The sequence below is a fragment of the Argentina silus genome (genome assembly GCF_951799395.1).
Source record: "Argentina silus genome assembly, chromosome: 7".
Classification (NCBI taxonomy): Eukaryota; Metazoa; Chordata; class Actinopteri; order Argentiniformes; family Argentinidae; genus Argentina; species Argentina silus.
In genome coordinates, this window is record NC_139661.1 from 11358498 (window position 1) to 11374670 (window position 16173).

Here is a 16173-nt window from a genome sequence, read left to right on the forward strand (position 1 = left end):
TACTTCATGTATCTACAAGCAAGATATGACAAGATCAACATGGCCCAAGCAAATACCTTGCATAGTTTGTGTTGATTTAGTCTGATCATCTGTGCTTTCTGCCAGTTTTTGTTTCTGAGGAAATAAAAAAAAAAAAACACTTATTAGTATGTATGTGCATGCTGGAATGTGTTGTTCCATGACAAACCTCAAAATTACTCACAACTGATAATGTGACATCCAAGTTATGCTTATACTAAAGACTAAACTTGTGGTTTATTCGTAATGATATCAAGTCAAAACCTCTATAGGTATCTAGCCTCTTGAAGTATGTGTCACCACTATGTGATGAATCTTTGTAGCGCAAGATTGCATTCTTTGTAGCATTCCCTAACATGATGATGCTATGCTCTTCCTTACCTGAGCTTACCTTACCTTAAGTCTCATCATAACAGTCATGCCACCCATTCCCAACCCCCGGCTCCTCACCACCCTGTAGGCCCCATGACTCACCAGCTCCTGCTCCAATGAGCTCTTTTCCTGCTGCACAGAGGTCAGGCTCTGCTGCACAGAGAGGAGCTTCTGCTGCTGTCCCTCCAACTCAGAGCTTAACTCATTGAACTATAACACAGGCCAGATGGTGACACCATGCATGGACATGGAGGACATTTTGAAGAAAACAAAATAAATATGGAGGAAAGGGTAATCATGAACAAAAATAAATCCAAATAACGAATTTGATGAAAGGGATAAGATATAACAAATAGTATCGTACAAATGTATTCCATAACCAATTGGCAAATTTGTCAGTTATAACATATGGGATTGGATATACATTTGGAGACTGAAATGGTGATTGACAAGGGGAAGATGGATGTGGGCCCACCTTGACACCCTGTGAGCAGGCCTGGCTCTGGGCCTCCTCCAGCTGGGTCCTCAGGCTCTGGAGCTCTTGGTTACCTTGAGCTTCCAGGGAATGCAGGGCCTCCATAGCTGCCACCTGCTCTTGGGCTTCTCTGGCCCTGTCCTGGACCTGCTGGACTAACTTGGCTTCCTGTTCCTCCAGCTCCTTTACCTTCAGCTCAGCAGCATGCAGCTTGCCCAGCACATCCTCCATCTCCACCAGGTGCTGCTCCTCAGCGCTCTCGACACTGGACCGCAGAGACTCATCCAGACGCTCCTTCTCCTCTGACACAATCAGCAGCTGTGCTTTCAGCTCCTCTGTCTCCTGTGCCCAGGCTGCAACCTCTTCCCTGTGCCTGGCCCCTGCCTCCTCTAGCACCAGCTTGTGCTCCACCTTCAGCCTCTCCAAGGCACTCTTGGTATCCACTAGCTCTGTCGCCTGGGCACCTGCCCCTTTGCTGAAGGACACCTTCAACCCCTCCATTGCTTGCTGGTGAGAGGCAATGGCAGATTCCAGCTTGCAGCGCCACAGTTCTATGATGTCTGCATTTTCCTTCTCACCCTGGCTCAGGCGCATTCTCAACTGCTCATTGTCACTGGAGAGCCTCCCGGATGAAGCCTGAAGCTGGGCCAGTGCTTCACGATGGGCCTTCTCTTCAGCCCCCATCCTCTCCTTCAGCCCGGTCAGCTCACCCTGTTGATTGGCTTCCTGAGAGGCCAGTTGAGCCCTTAGTGTGATCACCTCCTCAAGAAGAGGTGAGGCAGTGGAGTCAGAACCCTCAGAGCCCTGTTGGGACTCCAGACGCAGCTGCAAGTCAGCCACTTCCCTTGTCCGCAGAGAGAGGTCCCTCTCCAGCTCCATGATGCGGGACTTCTCGGACACTGTGGCAACCTATGGGACAGCACAACTCTGGCTCAAAAAAAAAGTGTGTTCTGTGTACACTTGCAAGACAAGGTAACTGCTGAATATCCCTGGCATCAGGCAAGTCTTTGAGGAAGGGTTTGTATTGAGTTTAAATAGGGCCCTATGCAAACACATGGCAGAGAGGTCCATCACAGCAGTAGTATAAGTACATGTCTAAATACATCAACTGACACTCTAATCCCACATTTGTATAGGATGCCTGTTCCTGACGTATTGCACTGCCCTCTAGTGGCTATAATTTGGTGGTACTATATCAATTCTCACACAGCACACCTCTGGTGTTTTGAACTTCACTCTCCAGGAGCTGCAGTGTCTCCTGATTTAGACCAAGAAAGCCAGAAATGTTCACTCCTAGTGATTAATTACATCAATTGAAAAAAGAAAACCAGCAGAGACTGTGGCCCTTGAGGATTGCAGTTGAATGCCCCTGCCATATTGGTTGTGATACTCCTAGGGGACGAACAGAGGCATTGCCTAGGAATGGGAGCAGGAGAAAGACTTGCAAGAGATGGGGAACCCCAGATAAGCAGGCTGGGAGGGTCAGAGGGTATGGGACACAGGATAACTGGGAACAAGGGAACAAATAACTGGGCATAGGGGAGCTGACTGGCTACTCAGCAGCACCAGCAATGAGACTATAGGCAATCTGTGGGCATTTAAAACATGGAGAAAGAGGCAAGAGAGGAAAGACCCCAGGAATGAGTCCTCAAATGCTAATCCTAGAGCCTATGTGGATAGATAAACACTGCTGTTCTCAGGCAAAAACCTATTCTAAAAGGCAAAGGATTGTTCCACTGTGAAACTTCATGTGAAACCTATCAAAATTGTATCATAATTTGTGCGTGACAACATAACAGCTATAGTTAACACTGCTATACTGGTGACAATCAGTAATGAGAATGGTCCGTGTTGCCAGACGGGTGAATGGCTGCTGTGTGAGCATTTACATGTTTGAAATAATGTAAAGAAAATGAAAGCCTGTGGAAGATATGGCAGATTACAATGCGAAGTTGCAATCCCCTTTCTGCCTTTTGAGATTAGTTGCTAACTAGTAAAAAGTTAAGCAAATTATTCCCTGTTGGCTTTTTGACATTCAAATGCAGTTAAATATGCATGCATTTGGAAACAAATATGGATGTGAGGAGTGTAGAGAAGTAAATATATAATGTGTATTTAATTAGAGGGTTTTGTTATGCTGCTGTTTGAGTTTAACAATATTGAGCATATTAAATGAGAAAAACTATACCATCAAATCCTTTTTGTCCACATCTGTCCAATGTGAATTAGGCTATTGAATAGTTAAGTCCTAGTATTGCCCATCCACAGGCCCCAATAAAGGGAAAGACCAGAAAAAACACAGCATAATGGGGCCAGAGCTCCTGGTACCTGGAGCTCCTCAGCAAACCCTTAACCAATCCTTTCCATATCATCCCCATCCCCACTCCACCCTTTTTTCCAAGCGCAGCACTACGTAGAGCAAGATCCATTACCCTAGTGTCTTCTAACTCTCTCTGGAGTTTCTCAGCTTTGGTCTTTTCAAAGAGCAGGCTCTGTTCAAGCTCCTTAATGTGGGCATGCTCCAGTTTGGTCTGCGTCTGTTAGTAAAGAAGGGGAGAGGAAGAGAACACAACCAGTGCCACCATCACATGCCAGCCCAACGCAGACATAGAGGGGGAGGGTGCGGGGGGGGGGGGGGGGGGGGGTTGGATGAGGGTGTTGAGGGAGGTGGGGTGGAGATGAGAGGGTACCCCATGCAAACCTTGCAGGCAGTGCCTTGCACAGGTGAGGATAGGGGTGTAACTGGTAGTGTGAGGGTATGGGGTAAGGAGCAATGGAGAAGGGAGATGCGTTATGCTTATGGATATGCAGTTGTTGGTTGTGATTAGAGGGAACCATGCATAATGGTACCTGGTGAACAGACCAAGGGATAGCCTAGGGATGCAGAGATGTGTGTGAATAACTGAGTGAGCCAGCAAATGAGTGCAAAATAAAATGGAACTCACCACATATAGAAAGAAAGCAGTTTGTTTTTCCTCACCCATGTGATTTACTCCATGCCATGGAGGGCTTTGGTACATTCATGTGAACCGGAGATTAACCCTAACTATTCACATGAACAAGCAAAGCCTGACATGTTGTCAAAACCAACACTGCTCTCTCCCTTTTGTGGTAAGGCCCATTTGTTTAGCAAGTACAGAAACTATTTACCAGAGGATAAAACAACAAATACCCATATACAACATTTATACAACTTGGAACCTAAACAAATCAGTAACACTGTAGAATATGGGGCCACTTGAATTAAATATAATCTTTCCTAGTTTACCCTTTATACTATATCTCCTGATGCCAATACCTGCACATGCAGTGATGGCTCAGGTTTAAGGTTACTAAGAATATGGTGCCCTCTATTCTGAAGTGTTACAAAGTGCAGTACATTTACTTTTGATTAATAGATTGCATGGGGGAGTTTGAGCTTAAGCCTGTGAATAGGCTATGAGATGGTGGGGGTGGGGCATCTTCAGTGGTTCCATGGTTAGCACTGGACCAACATGAAGGACAAGAGGAGAAGAAGAAGAAAAAGAAGCAGTAACATCACATCACTGATTTAAGGGGTTACAGCACAACATTAGTACACAGACAACTGCTTGACATCAACAGAAAGCATTTGCTGTGTTGGTTCGAATTGTTTCGGGGGGTTTTGTGTATTTTTTAAAAAGCTGCATTGCATGCATGTGATTAATACATTTGTTGCTGTAAGTAGTACACAGACTGTTAGTAAGCAATCAAAGGAAGATAAAAGGGGTATTACTTCTAACCCTGTGGCACTCATTTTTAAAGATAAAATTTGAAGTGGGACGCCTTCGGGTAATTGGGTTGGTCCCCTGATTGGAGTGGCACTGTGGGATAGATGACATAAATCCTTTGATCAGACATGTGTACATGTTAAACAGCCCCCCTGAGTCTGCTCTCCACTGAGGCTCTGTCCCCCCACACAATGTGGTTTGCTCAGGGAAAGACAGACAGAGTAGGCAGTTTCCAATGAAAAGCACCCCCCCCCCCCCCCCCCAACTAAATCTAGATCGGGGAGTTTATAAAGGGGTGGACAGAGGGAAATTGGTAAACACTGTACTGACGTGACGTGACAGTGATAAAAAGACAAGAGGGGATGTTTTTCTTGTTTACCCAAGCATACCGTGTTCCTAATATCCAGTGTTATCAAAGTAGTTTGCTCATTGCACACATGAAATGAGGAACATCATGATTGAATGGCTAAAAGAAAATGAGGGACTAGTTGAGGTCTGATTCTGATACAGCCCTGCTACATGGGGGGATGGATGACCTTGTCCTCACTATGAGTACATATCAGTACCATAGAGAGAATGAGATTTCAGTTCGAGTCTCATTTTACCGGGCATAAAAGATATCATGCCATGCAACCAACCTAACGGGACTGTGGGCAGGCAGGATGTCTTGCCTATGCAGACAAACTGCCGATGATATAAATACTCAATCGTTGGCATTCTAAACTACGGAAATGTCACTCACAAGGACACCAATCACTCCCCTGCCAACTTAAATCACAGCAAACCTAAGGCAAAGAAGTCAATCTAATGCATACAAAGCCCAATGGGGGACCTCAGATGAGATTAATCTATTCATTAGGTTAGAATTAAATGCACCATCTAAACCACTTCAATCTCAGTGATCAGGAGCAAGAATGTTGCAGAGAGACTTTTCATTCCAGAGATGGACTTAACCTGCCTTCTCATCAGAAAAGGAACACTTGCTCCCACCTCCTCTGTATGTACTCAAATGACTGTTCAGCAAGGCAGGTAATTACAACTCCAGTCACTAAGGGCTGCAGTGTTGGATTACTCCTGATGTATCACAGCACCACAATTAATGATTCCATTAATTAAGGGCCAGATTTGGACATGAGATACACACATTTTGATATACATCTGAGTATCAGTGTGCTTTGAGTGTGTACAAGCGAGGGTGTGTTTACCTCCAGATCTCCTTTGGTAATGCAAGCTTCCTCTACGCGGAACTGAAGGTCCTCCACCTTCCTATAACACAGAGCACATTCATGTTATAGTCATTTTACATTTACATTCATGGCATTTAGCAGACGCCTTTATCCAAAGCGACTTACAACAAATACATTTATTTAAGCAAGTGAATCATCTATCCATCAGTCATCATAAGATAAAGTAATCAATGCTCGGACCAGGGGCCATAGGCAGTCACAATGCTAGAAGAAGGAAACCTTTTTTTTTTTTTTTTTTTTTTAACAGGAGAGAAACTTGTACAGGGGGGTTGTGGGTGTGAAGAGGTCTTTAGGAGGGACCGTTAAGATGTAGCCTGAACACAAATCCAGTGCTAATAAGGGTAAAGAGTTTGAGAACTGGGGAATCAATCCCAGCTGAAGGTAAGAGATGTGCACACACTTATCTTGTGAACTTAACCTTCAACAGATCTTTCCATCATAGACCTATCATCACATCCCCTGCCTCAGGTCCCACCACTCCTCACCTCTTCTCCTCCTCCAGCTGATTCAGCAGCTCAACCTTGTCCTTGTCCGCAGCCTCCACAAGTGCACGCAATTGGTCCATCTTGGCCTCCATCTTCAACACATGAAAATATTCATTAGATGAAGCATGAATATGGTTTCAGAGCCACTCAGAATTAGTCACCCCTGGTATGGGGTGCTACAGTAAAAACAGAATAAATCTGATATGAAGTTACAATGCTGCTGGTTGTAAAAACACAGTATAATGTTTCCTGATTACAGTGGTGAGCATCAACAACAGGTGGCAGTGCTGAGGTTAACGTGATTGCCATTTCAATGGATTCACTGGTGTTATATGTTAACATTACAAATTAAACTATACACTCACCAAGCACTTTATTGGAAACACCTGTACACCTTCTCATGGTGGAGGTGGTGTAATGGTGTGGGGAAATCTGTGTGTACATGCTGTGTGTGACGGTGCTGACCTGCTCCTGGTCCTCTCTCAGTAGAGTCAGCTCCTGCTCCACCTCACCCACGTGGCTGGTGGCCTTGGCCACCTCTGCCCTCTCCAGATCCCTCTCAGCCATCAGCTGCTCAATGTGCTGCTGCTTCTCCTTCAGAGCCTCCTGCAAAGCCGTGGTTCCTGAGATCTTTCTATTGTACCGCGACGAAGTCTCTGTTAGCTGTGGATGGGTAAGAGGGGAGTGTTCAAACAGACAACACACCCATTGGTCAACACAGGTTCAGGTCAGCATGAATACAACATGTGGAAATGAAATTACTCCAGTTAGGATATCTAGTTGTATGTGCTTTCTGGGCATGTTGGTATGTGTGTGCATTCACGCGTCTCACCAGCCCTGTGCGACTGGGCTTGCCGCTGACGGATGAGGCCACGGAACTCATGGAGCTGATGGAGGAGGCACTGGGGCTGCGCTTCAGGCCGGACGGAGTGGCCACCACCTTGCGCACCGTGGTCTTGGCCTTGGCTGGTGTAGTGGAGGGAAAGCCGATGCGTGTGACCTTGTGAACTGGGGCAAACAGGCCATACTTGGGTTGGCACTGAAAGTATCTGGGGGGAACACGAATTAAGGGGATAAACAAAACATGTGTCAGGGCCAAAATAAACCTGATAAACTGGATACTTACTATATGGGGACTAAAGGAAGGAATTAAATAGTCCTTTACCTACATGTATCGGCAGAAAGTACCGCTCATATCAAAGGAGTTTTGTGGGGTACCCATCCTCATCCATTATTTTTAAAGCTGTGCTGTGTACACTATAGGCTGATTACCTGGTTCCGGCCACTGCTCCGTCATTCTTTCCAAGGGGCTCATCCAGTTCAACACCACACCACTCGCCCTTGGCAAAGTCTGTTTCACCTAAAAAGCGGACCACACCAGCTTTTGTACCACCAACCTGCAAGGAAAATTCATACAATTATATGCAAATTAATCAGCTTGACTTGGTAATAAGCTTGGCATGAGGTCATACCATCAAAGCAACAGAGCCAAATGAGTCAATACATGCTGTCGAAAAATATGGACTTCCCTCAACCTGCAACGCCACCTGAGACGTTCCAGGCAGGTCTGTGTGGAGTAATGATGTTCTGAAATGTAATCGAATGTAACCATTAAAATATGTGGTTCCGGGCGGGGTTGTGTGGAGTAATGATGTTCTGAAATATAATCAAGTGAACGAATAAGATATACTAAATAACTAATGATATAAGAACAGATACAACTATTCAAATGTAACCAGTATTAGATGTTTTAATACAATGAATTTTCTATTTTCAAAAGTACATGTTTAATGATTGATGTTGAACTATGATAAAGTTGGAATAATGTTGAAAGGTTTCTAATATGTTTTATGATTTAAGTGTTGAAATGTAATCAAGTTTGAAAGGGAGAGAGAGAAACGAGGAACCTGACAAGGCTAAGAGAGGGTTGCGAAGCAGGTTGCTAAGCAGCGGACTACAGCAGGAGTCCAGATCGGGGGATAGTATAAAATGGGATGACAAGAGCATCTCAACAGGCAATTAGGACGGAACCCTAAAAGACCAGGAGGTCTTAGCCCAATCAGGGTTTCACGACCAAAGTTCTGGTCCTGGAGACTTAGCCCTTGCTCTATCAGTAGTTGGCATTGCCCATAACTGTTAGGGGTTGGGACTTTGTTAAAAGGCTTGCTGGAGCTTGGAAGGGGAAGCAAGAGTCGTCGAAGTCCCTCGGCTGAGGGCACGGTGCTACTCCGTAGTCATTAAGCTGAGTGACCACTTCACTTGGAAGGAGAAGTGAGTGAGTCATCGAGATGGGCTGATAAAGGAACCGAGAGTATTCGTCCATTGCAAATGTCGATACTGGATGGGGTCTCTCTAAATTTATATCAAGTCAGATAGAGTAGGGACCAGTTTAATAAAACCTTACCAGGGTAAGGTTTCATTTCTTTTTATATTTTATTTCTTTTAAACTACCATGCTGTAATGCTTAAAGCTTAAATAAAGCACAAACCTGTATTTAAAGAAAAATAAGTAATGTAGTTCTTGTTAGAAGGTTAGTTAGAAATGAAACTGTCACCTAAAGTTGAATTATCCTCCTTGTTAATTGTAAAAAGTTAGATTTCATTGCGCATATTTCATCATAGGATCTGAATGGTTATTCTAACCTACTTTTTAAATATCTCCTTTGGATGAATTGACCTCATCGATAAATTAAATTCCTGCGACCACACCAATTGGCCCTCATATTAGAATAGAGCCGTTGTTAACCGTTGGGGCTTTCCTAAGCTGCGTTCCGTTGTGGGTCACTTAACTGAAGCAGGGGAAACTATAGGAAGTAGACGGTTAACAGTAGGGTGAATCTATTGGCCACTAGTCTAAGCATATCTTTAGAAATCCTATCAGGGTAAGACCCTCTAGGCTAAGGATCTAACGCGATAGTCGAAGGGCTAGTCCGGGGCTCCTGTGCAGGGCCATTTTGCCGGAAGACAACGCAAGCCATATCCACAGAACTAGGTCAATTCATCAACATCTCTTTTTCCGGTTCTTATACTCAACAATACACTACTTGTCAGTTTGCAACTAAATTTGGTCTTTGTGTTTTTTTAGTGTTTCCTGTGCAAGTGTGAGTGACACACTTCCTTTTAACACAATGTGCTACACAGCCTGAGGCTGAGGGGGAGAGAGAGAAGAAAAGAAAGAAAGAGGGGCCTTGGAATCACTCAGGAAGGAAGGTGTGCATATGTGGACAGAGCTTGGCTGTGTGAAGGACTATACACAGACAGTGACCTCACTAAACAGAGGAGTGTTATTACTGGCGTTCTCATTGGCCAGTGAGAACTTGAGAGGGAGGAGGTGGGTGGAGGTTGTGTTCCACAGACACATTCCTGAGAGATTACCATGGTGAGAGGGATCAGTCGTGTGACTCTGAGACCAGCCTGTATTCATGGCAATGTCCCCACTCTAGACAAGAGTAAGGGGGTAGGGCTTGTCTGTCGCCAACCTTGGGCAGTGGTAGAAAGAGGGCACTTGCCACTAACATCTATTAAGTGAGTAATCATTGGCAATGGGAAGTGTGCCAATTATTTTATTTTTTTAATGATATAACCTTACCAAAACACGGTCACCCATCTTCAGCTCCCGTTCGCCCTTCTTGACCGAACCCGTCTCTGAGAGATTGGAGACAGACTCGCTGTTTGTGCGTGCCAGATTGGAGCCTGGGGTGGCAGGTGCGGCTGATGTGGCGGGTGTGGTTGGCGTAGCCTTCTTTGCGGCTGATGTGGCAGAGGGGTTGTGGGAGGCCATGCTGGCAGTGGAGGGAGTGGGTGACGCAGCCCGAGAAGGAGGTGCCGTCTGTGTCCCATTAGCCTCGCCCTCTGTGCGGGACAGCTTGGAAGGGCGGGTAAAAATTCCCTTCAAGGCCTCGCACTGGAAGTAGCGCACCCCCGCCACCGAGCCGTCATTCTTACCAATGTGCTCATCCAACACAATACCTGCCCACTGTCCTGGAGCAAATTGAGTCTCCCCCAGGAACTGTACGACGCCTGGCTTGTTCCCATTCACCCACACGTGCTCTCCGACTTGGAAGGTCTCCCCACCATCCTGCGTTTCTGCTGCGCCAGCACTTGGGGCGGATTTGTCAGCTGTAGATACTTTGGATCCAGCTACAGGGGGACAGGTTGAAAACATCTATTAACTGACTGATAACACCAGTGCTAACAAGGCTAACATGTTGGGACAAGCTCATAAAATATGACACCTTTGCCCTGTTATTAAATACTTCCAAACTATCTTACCCAAGAGGGGAATACGTTACATTTCATCAATTAATTCAGTATTTTTTAGGTACTAATAATCTGGGGTGATATCTTCACAGCTGAGCAAAAGAGAGAGGGGTCACATTTTCACATCATCTCTGACACTTTGAAACAAAATAGCACCACAAGGATCCAATTTCACGTAGCATAATGAAGCTACATTTTTCCAAAGCATGCCAGTGGACTCAATTCACAAATTTACATCAGTAATCCACCATCTTTTGGCGAGATTCTGCCGCAAATGTTATCCAGTGTACAACCCCAAAATGACTGGTGACTGATCAGCATAATGTCAGCACAAAATCTACTCAAGCCGCTTCAGCAGATCCAGACGGATAACGCAGTAACCCCCTTTTATTGCATATGTAAGCTGATTGATGACATCAAAGCCAGAGGTTAATGAGAGGCAGAGGCAGTGTGAGGAGGACCCTTACCAGTGGAGGGGAAGGTTTTGGTAGCTGCTGCCCCTGATGGTTTGCTTATCTTGCTGGGGGCTTTGAGGCCACTCGGCTTTGCTGTGCTCATGTTTCCTCTGTGTGCGTGTGAATTCCACAGGTCCTTTCTGTCTGTCAGTGGGTGCCGGCTGACCCCAAATCATTGAGCTCTGCTCTTTGATGACAATGTTCCCCTCACGGCACCAAAATAAATAAAACAAAAATAAAAATAGGAAAAGGGGTGAGGGAGAAAAGGGTGAGTGCCTAAAGGATCCTGCTGAGAGAGAAGAGAATGACATGAATGACTGCCACACAGTACAATCAAATCGCTTTGTGAGTGTTTTGGGGGGATTTTATACACATAAAAGGCTACTGATAATAATGAATGAGCAGTACAGCTTACCACAAGAAAACAAAAGGAAATTTGACTGATTAATAATTCAATGAAACACAGGCCTTCAGTTGGATGCTAGAACAAATAATGAAAGTCAGCGGAAGAAGGGTGATTTTGCTGGTCCATTTTCAACTTGGTGGACATGACAATTCACACCATGGCCTTTTAAATGGACTTGTTCACTTCGTATCATTGGTTCAACTTCACAAATGGCACTGACAACAGTAGACTTACTGTATCTTACATTCAGCATGGATAAATGGCAAGCATAAATGGATTGAATGGCCTGTTCATCTTTCAAATGATCTTTGTTATTATTATCAATGGAGTCTGTCTGTTATGACAACAAGCCCTGCTGCCCCCTACTCTTCTGTCACAGTCTAATACTAAAAATACTCAGGTCACAAGCCGGTCCACATACGAGAGTGTGTATTTAAAACATCTTCTCAAAAAACCATGGGGCGCTCAGTGACGTAGCACACTAAGGCGCGATGATATGGTATGCAAGGTCCCTGGTTCGTTACCGGCCATCAACATATCCTGCACGTCATCCCTCCTCTCTCTCACCCATCCTTCCTGTCGATCTCTACTATCTCTATCCCAATAAAGCAGAAATGCCCTAAAACATATATTCAAAAAATTATAATTTGCACCCATGACCAATTCAGAAACAGACAAAGGGACACTGAGGAAAAATTAAGCGCAAAGGATCATAGTATTGTACACATAGCTAATTTCAGAGTGTTGAAATGTATTTGGTTGAGAGGGAACAGGTGTACAGAAAGACCAGAGCAGTGAACTTTCCCATATCAGGTTACCACCTTACCCCTGGAGGTCAGCCATACCAGAGAGGGATATATGAAGCGAGAGACCTGACTCCTCACCTTCTTCCGTACCGGCTGAAATTTGACGCTATGCAGACAAAGCCGTGTATTTTTTAAATACAAGTCAATGAGATGTCGCATTTGGTCGACAAAAGATGTATTGTTCATTAATATCATTGGGCTTAGCTAAGCAACCTCCACTTTAACGATGCCTAGGTTGTTAAATAGGTACTGGTATGAATTAGCAAGGATGTCTTGTTGCTAGCTTTGAGCAAAACAACTTTATATCGAAGTTGTGCCTGTCAACCTTCATGAATATGCTGCTATATTGCTCTCGCATTGGTCCTCACTGACTGGCATCCTGCTTATGAATGCAATCAATATTAGCCTACCATTCCGTGTTGGCGGACAACGATTCCCATTGAAAATGAGCCCACGAGTTTCTTACCATATACAGTTTTTGGCCACACTCAACTGCTGCCATGGCAACCCAGAAACGATGTTGTAAAGAATAAGGGAATGTAGCCTTGTCTTCCAAAATATTACCAATATGCCTCCATCTTCTCTGAAAGGTCAAGGCTTCGGTTTTACATGTTCTGCTAATCCATGAAATAAGGCAAAATGGGGAATAGCCAAGGCTTTACACTGCTATAGAGGTATCCGCAGGCTCTGTAAGAATCAGTCACTCAACAGCATCAAGAGGCCCTGGATTACAGGGAACTGCTATGGAATTTAAAATGGACCTTGTTGACACAGACATAGCTTCCATTCCTCTGAAGCCCTCAGAGCTGGGTTAACTAAAACAAACTATTTACGTGTGCACGTGTACACTCTCTCTGGCAGATCTCTCTGCAGAGAAAGGGTGGGTTAGCAACATTGACCCAGTTTCCATACAGGACTCCAGTTTTCCACTTCGGTGCATTTGAATGACACTGATTAGTGCCCCGAGGTCAGAAGAACTCTTGTGCAGACCCTTGAAGAAAAAGCACAATTTATAGATATCTTCCTGACACAGAGTAATGTGATGAAAGAAAGAAAGATTGTCCATTGCTGTGCCTGTTTAGCTTATCAAGTTAAATTCCAACCCAGGAGCATTGAATTAAATATTATCCTGTAACAGTAAAATATAAGCAAAATGTCTGTTTAGGGGATAGGTTCAAATCAGAGACACGAAAATGTCCACTGTTTGCTGCCCGCTAGCACATCCACCAGTAACATTTTAAATACTGTATTGCCCATCTCCTGTGGCATGTTCGGGTGCATAAATCAACCTGGGGAAAGAGTGTGCTTTCTTACACAGCCAAGCAAGTTTTCTACTTGAAATATGGATGTCTTGTGTACGGGAAAAGAGAGAATGGTTTAGCTCTCAGTGGTGCGCTTGTGTAGTGGACTGAACATGATCCACTTATGTTGTAGACGTTTCCAACTGTAGTGATGGTAATCCTTTGCTCCTGACTCTCACTCTAATCAGAAGCTAGGAAGGCAGCCAAACACCAATGTTCTGTAAATGCAGGTTTTGGGCTATTAGCTTATCCTTACAGTAGGCCTATACCAAATGTTCAACAGAAGCTACATTTTGTCTTTGATTTATCAAACGAACCAAGTGGTGGACCAAACACAAGTACCAAGTATCTATATAGCCTAGTTATTTCATGAAAAATGGCAAAAATGCCTCTTTGGGGACACAAGAAAGGGGTGAGGGAGGACATGTCATGTAAAACAGATTTACTTTTGAAACCTATTTGAGGGGCCACCACAAGAGATAATCGACTTCCATGTACGATTACTTGGAGCAGGAGCTTATCCATCATGTATCTGGCTTAGCCATGCACAAGCACAGTTGTCGAGCCTCACACAGATTGCTAGCCTTCTCTGAAGCATAAATTCAAGAGCTTAGCCTGCAAACAGCACCATAAGCTAAAATGATACAGAACTGATAATCGATGCAGATCGTACAGTAGGAGGGAGTGATGAAGATCCAAGGACAGCTTTACTATGCCACCAGATTTCTGTTCAATTGGTTTAAATAAGAGACACTTGCAAACAAGTTGTTTGGAGCCCTGCATCAGTGGTGTAAAAAGCCTTTCTAAATTACAGATTTAAAATGTGCTTATAGTGCATACCGTAAAACTTCCAATAAGCGCAGAGTCTTCAATAAATGCCTGTCTCCACTAATAGCCGGAGCCACTAATGACACGTTTTACGGTAATTGCATAGGCTTATAGGCCTACAGAAGGGATGTGAAAAAATCATCTTTGAGGGAAAAAAAAAAGCTTGCAAAGGTTAGCTGGAAAGCTACGACGATTTTTTACATAGCACTATTCACCTATCTTGGCAAAGAATAAAGGCTTCAGTGCTCTCTCTGCTTTTACAGGCTTAGACGAAGCCTGTAAAAAAACTACTATGGATTTTTCCTAATCGATATTGAGTCCGGGTATTACTCGTATACTCAAGTACATATTCAGAGCCCTAGCCTACAGTATGTCAAAACTTCCCTCTCCAGTAGGCAGTTAGTTGTCTGTTTTGGCAATCTAAGCCCAAGGTTCACTTCACTATGCCCTCTCAAATCTCACTTATCTAATTTCTGCAATCCATGTACAAAGGCTTGCTCACACATAACACAATTGGTTGGGGTGTTTCACTAGGCTAGGGCATGCTCTCGTTCATCCATTTTGAGGAAACATCTGCTGTGATCATTATATACAGTTGGCCTTAGCCCTCCTGATGCTGGCAGCAGGAGGTGTGGATGCACAGACAGCCCATTAGAAGTAACAAGATGGCAGGATCCTTTCTCATCCATACCTCCCTACATCAGAACAAGGAGACAAGTGGCCATGGAGACAACAAAAGTTGTTCATATTTAGGCATAAAATATGGGAATGTGTACATTCTGACAAATCAGTACAGATACTGTACAGTAAAGTATGAGATTAATTAGGTAACAGCACCTCTCTGTATCAAAATATTAGAAAATAGGTTTACATCAGGTCAAACAAGCATAGCTGGTTTGTTTTAACATTCAGTACAGATCCATGTGAAAAAAAACATGTTTGTAAGTGCAGGCTAATTGAGAGCAACACCCTAATGGCCTGGTGGTGTGTCATGTTGACAACATATTTTGTTGTTTTTAGCATAGCAGTTGGGCTAACACCAGATTAAAGTCCTTGATGGCATTCAATGAACAAACATTAGTAAGCTCTTGTGCCCACTACAGCAATTCTAAGCTTGACCAGGGTGCACAACTAGCCTGAAAACAGAGAAGTGAGAATGTTCATAGGTCTGGAGGTGGGTTTACAGTATGTGTTGCGATCTGATGAAACCAGAGTTGTGTTCAGTAGGCTAGGCATGAAATATTTTGAAAAAGAGTGCAATGGGGAGGGTACTACTGTAGTTAGGTGTATCCTCTGAGAAAACAGATTTTCATTTTCTATTGCAATACGTTTTGATATGTTGTGCCTACAGAATACGACCCAGGAAAAACAGGACACTGTAGCTATCCTATACCTATGTCCGATATCCTGCACTGCTTTGCTTCAGCATATTACCAAAGTCTCTTTAAAGGTATATACAATCTCTAATATTAACGTCCTAATCTTCAGCACTGAACAGCTTGCCTTATGCTAGGAAAACTGAAACACAGCCTAACAGCAGCATGGACATTATTTTAATATTTTAGAAAATAAAACTTTCGGTTTTGGCTCATTATATTTCAATAACCAGCCCAAGTCATGGAATGGGCTGGCGTGCCGCATTTCAATTGAAAAAGCACATGCAGGCAAATAAGTGGCAAATAAGTGGCAAATAAGCACAGAAACCAACTTCAGGTCAGAGATTCTTACAAGCCACAGCACTGATTACCCTGACCTGAACGACGCTGACAATC

At 44.1% G+C, this 16173-nt stretch overlaps 1 protein-coding gene across 4 annotated transcripts in view; it reads right to left on the minus strand.

The window, feature by feature from the left end:
- clip1a (CAP-GLY domain containing linker protein 1a) overlaps nt 1–16173 on the minus strand; it is a 34013-nt gene that overhangs the window by 16467 nt on the left and 1373 nt on the right. For 2 of the 4 annotated variants that reach the window (XM_083673554.1, XM_083673551.1), the window contains exons 2-12: nt 11073–11349; nt 9935–10485; nt 7619–7743; nt 7179–7395; nt 6812–7009; nt 6347–6438; nt 5820–5880; nt 3298–3402; nt 866–1774; nt 493–600; nt 57–114 (exon numbers count right to left, since the gene is read on the minus strand). In XM_083673554.1, coding sequence (XP_083529680.1) covers nt 57–114; nt 493–600; nt 866–1774; nt 3298–3402; nt 5820–5880; nt 6347–6438; nt 6812–7009; nt 7179–7395; nt 7619–7743; nt 9935–10485; nt 11073–11163 — 2515 coding nt within the window. In that variant the 5' untranslated portion in view covers nt 11164–11349. The remainder of the gene's footprint in view (nt 1–56; nt 115–492; nt 601–865; nt 1775–3297; nt 3403–5819; nt 5881–6346; nt 6439–6811; nt 7010–7178; nt 7396–7618; nt 7744–9934; nt 10486–11072; nt 11350–16173) is intronic. The other 2 variants (XM_083673552.1, XM_083673553.1) reach the window with 2 other exon arrangements.